This window comes from Poromitra crassiceps (genome assembly GCF_964638095.1).
Source record: "Poromitra crassiceps genome assembly, chromosome: 10".
In the NCBI taxonomy this organism is placed as follows: Eukaryota; Metazoa; Chordata; class Actinopteri; order Beryciformes; family Melamphaidae; genus Poromitra; species Poromitra crassiceps.
In genome coordinates, this window is record NC_139631.1 from 6,688,235 (window position 1) to 6,690,953 (window position 2,719).

At 38.4% G+C, this 2,719-nt stretch overlaps 1 protein-coding gene across 1 annotated transcript in view; it reads left to right on the top strand.

Moving 5' to 3' along the window:
- Positions 1-1,849, top strand: part of kank1a (KN motif and ankyrin repeat domains 1a) — a 30,039-nt gene extending 28,190 nt beyond the window's left edge. Inside the window, exon 11 of the mRNA XM_083644149.1 lies at positions 924-1,849. Coding sequence (XP_083500275.1) covers positions 924-986 — 63 coding nt within the window. The 3' untranslated portion in view covers positions 987-1,849. The remainder of the gene's footprint in view (positions 1-923) is intronic.
- The last annotated feature ends 870 nt before the right edge of the window (positions 1,850-2,719 follow it).

The window sequence follows — 2,719 nt, forward strand, 5'->3', positions numbered from 1 at the left end:
TTTTCACTCCTATGTCACCACCTGCTCTCCCTGCAGGGCTTGAAATTAACTTTTTTCACCACCTGCCAATATGGCTGCTAGATTTTAAAGTTACCAGCCAATTAGAATTTCCACTAGCCGAAATGTTTTTCTTGAAATAAACCAGAATATGAGTGGGTGAATTTAAGCATAAGTATCAGTAAGTGGCCCGGGATTCTCAAAGCCTGTGTTGAGGGTCACACAAGAACAAAAATGCACTCTTGAAGCTAAATAAATCCAAAACCAACAAGTTAATTATTTAAATTTCTACTTCAATGTAGAACAGTCATTTCTTACACATGAGATTACTTTTAGCCTTTTAGTCATAAATATTATTGAAAGATATTCCATATTCCAGACTGAAATGCTATAACAGAGTATTGGCCAGAATGACATGAACATTTGGACACTTATTCAGTGGGTATCTTGCATGTTGTGTTCAGGAGCACTGTAAAAAAAAAAAAAAAAAAAAAAAAATTTTTTTTTTTTTTTTTTTTTTGCAATTCCATCGCGGGCCACACAGGGGGCGCCCGCGGGCCGCATACGGCCCGCGGGCCGTATGTTGCCCATGTATGACCTATTGGGAACTGCCAGAGAAGCTGTTTTGAGTGCTTTGCCAGCTGTCTGTCTGTAGTCAGATTTTGTGAACGCGATGGCATCAAAACCGTGCAAGGTGCAGTCAGGAAGCGCTACAGGTGTGTAGTTGACATCAAAATGAAGGTCGAGTTGGGAAGATCGCAAGTTGTTCTCTAGTTGTTAATTTATTCGTATTTTTAGACATGTTTACTTGGCAGAGCACTCCTCATGTTTACTGTTGTATTGACTCTGTGTATGTTCCTCTCTCTATGACAGGGCACTCCTCATGTTTACTGTTGTATTGACTCTGTGTATGTTCCTCTCTACAGGGCACTCCTCGACTCGGCAGAAAGGCGTCGCCAGGTCAAACCCGGAGGAGCACGTTTGATTAGAGGCCCCGCCGCTGCCCACAAACCCTGCGCTGCTATTGGTTCACGCTGAACAATGCCTTACCCACATCTGGATGAGGGATCCGATCCCAACCAACCAACTAACCAATGAGATCTCTGGAACTATTTTTACATGCACACTTGCCTCCATGACAAGCCCAAAGTGTCCTTTGATAATGAATGTAACCAGCTTAGTGCCTGAAGTCCCATCAGCTTCTAGGAATAAACGAGGAACCACCAGGGGCCGCCATGGAGCTAGATTCAACTACCAATGCCATTTTTATTTTATTATTATTTTTATTTTTTTGTTGAATTTGACTACAAAATTTCCAAAGCTCAATGTTGATCATTCAAGAGCAACACGACGTCATAATTAATTTTACGAGCGTTATGAGTATCACAGGAAGACGATGGGTAATGATATTCACATCCACCCCCCGTTTTTTTTTCAGAGTAAATGTTCCCTGTATATATTCATCGTTCGCCTCAGCATCCCAGCATACAGTACATAACAACGCATCAATGAATAGATGTGACATAGACTGGAGAAATTCTACTTTTATACAAATCCTTTGTATCTATTTAAAAATAAAAATCACAGTATTTTGAATATTTCCTATTACTACATAACGATCCACGAAGTTATATATTTATCGAGGTATAGTTTTTAATGCAGATATGTATTTCATTGTATATACTGTGGTCGTTAGATTCTAGTTCTTTCTTTTTGTCCTGTGTCCAGTTTCTTTCTGTCTCTGAAATGTAATATAAACTGTTTCTGTCCTCCACTAGTATTCAACAAGGTACTGACCTTCATCTTAAATTGAGAATTGAAGTGCCTGAGACTTTTGCCACATAACAATAAACGTCAATTAAATAATATATGGACTATTGTGATGTTTTTATGGTCGAAAGTGTGTATTTCAATGCTGAAATTGAATGGCATATTCCTTAAACCTACAATGTTATTTGCGGTTTGAACCGTGACGACCTGCCCTCTACACCAGCTGAACAGTTCAACTAAAGAATGATTTTACTCCCAAGTTTAATTTATAATTATCAGTATTTCACACAAAAAGAGAAAAATCAGAATATACAGACCTGATGAAAAACGTGTATAGTAGAAATGTTTCTTTCCTATCCCATAAATCACCTGAAGCCCTCCAAAGTCCCCGACACCCAGTTTGAGAACCATTACTATATGATTTCCATCTCACTGGCTCCCTCTGCTGCTGTAAACTATTTTACAAAAGCTTCTGCAGTGCTACTTTTCCCAGTGAATACAGTGTTCATGATAAAACACTACATTCACAAGAAAATTGCTGCAAATTTTACATTGAAAATCGTCATTTAAGTGTTTACATATTTTTTGAATGAATGAATGGTTTGTGATTGAAAGACGTTACTTTGTGGCTGGGAAAGAAGTCACTAATTAACACTAGAAAGACCACAGCAGTCATTTTGACCTTTTTGAAATTTACATGTGCAATAATTTTGTTGAATTAAAAAATACAATGCTGCTGGCACCGGACTTTTCCTTAAAGAGTATTGTCATTTAAAATAGTTTTTATATGAATTACACAAAAGGCAACCACGGCCATTCTAGTAGTTATGGAATTCTGGCACTTCTTTCAACTTGGGACCACTTTTTGGCTTACTTTGACGAAGTTAAGAATGACTAGTGACTGAGGTTAGGGGTGATGGACGGCTTGCCCGGATGGTTTTTCACTGTAACG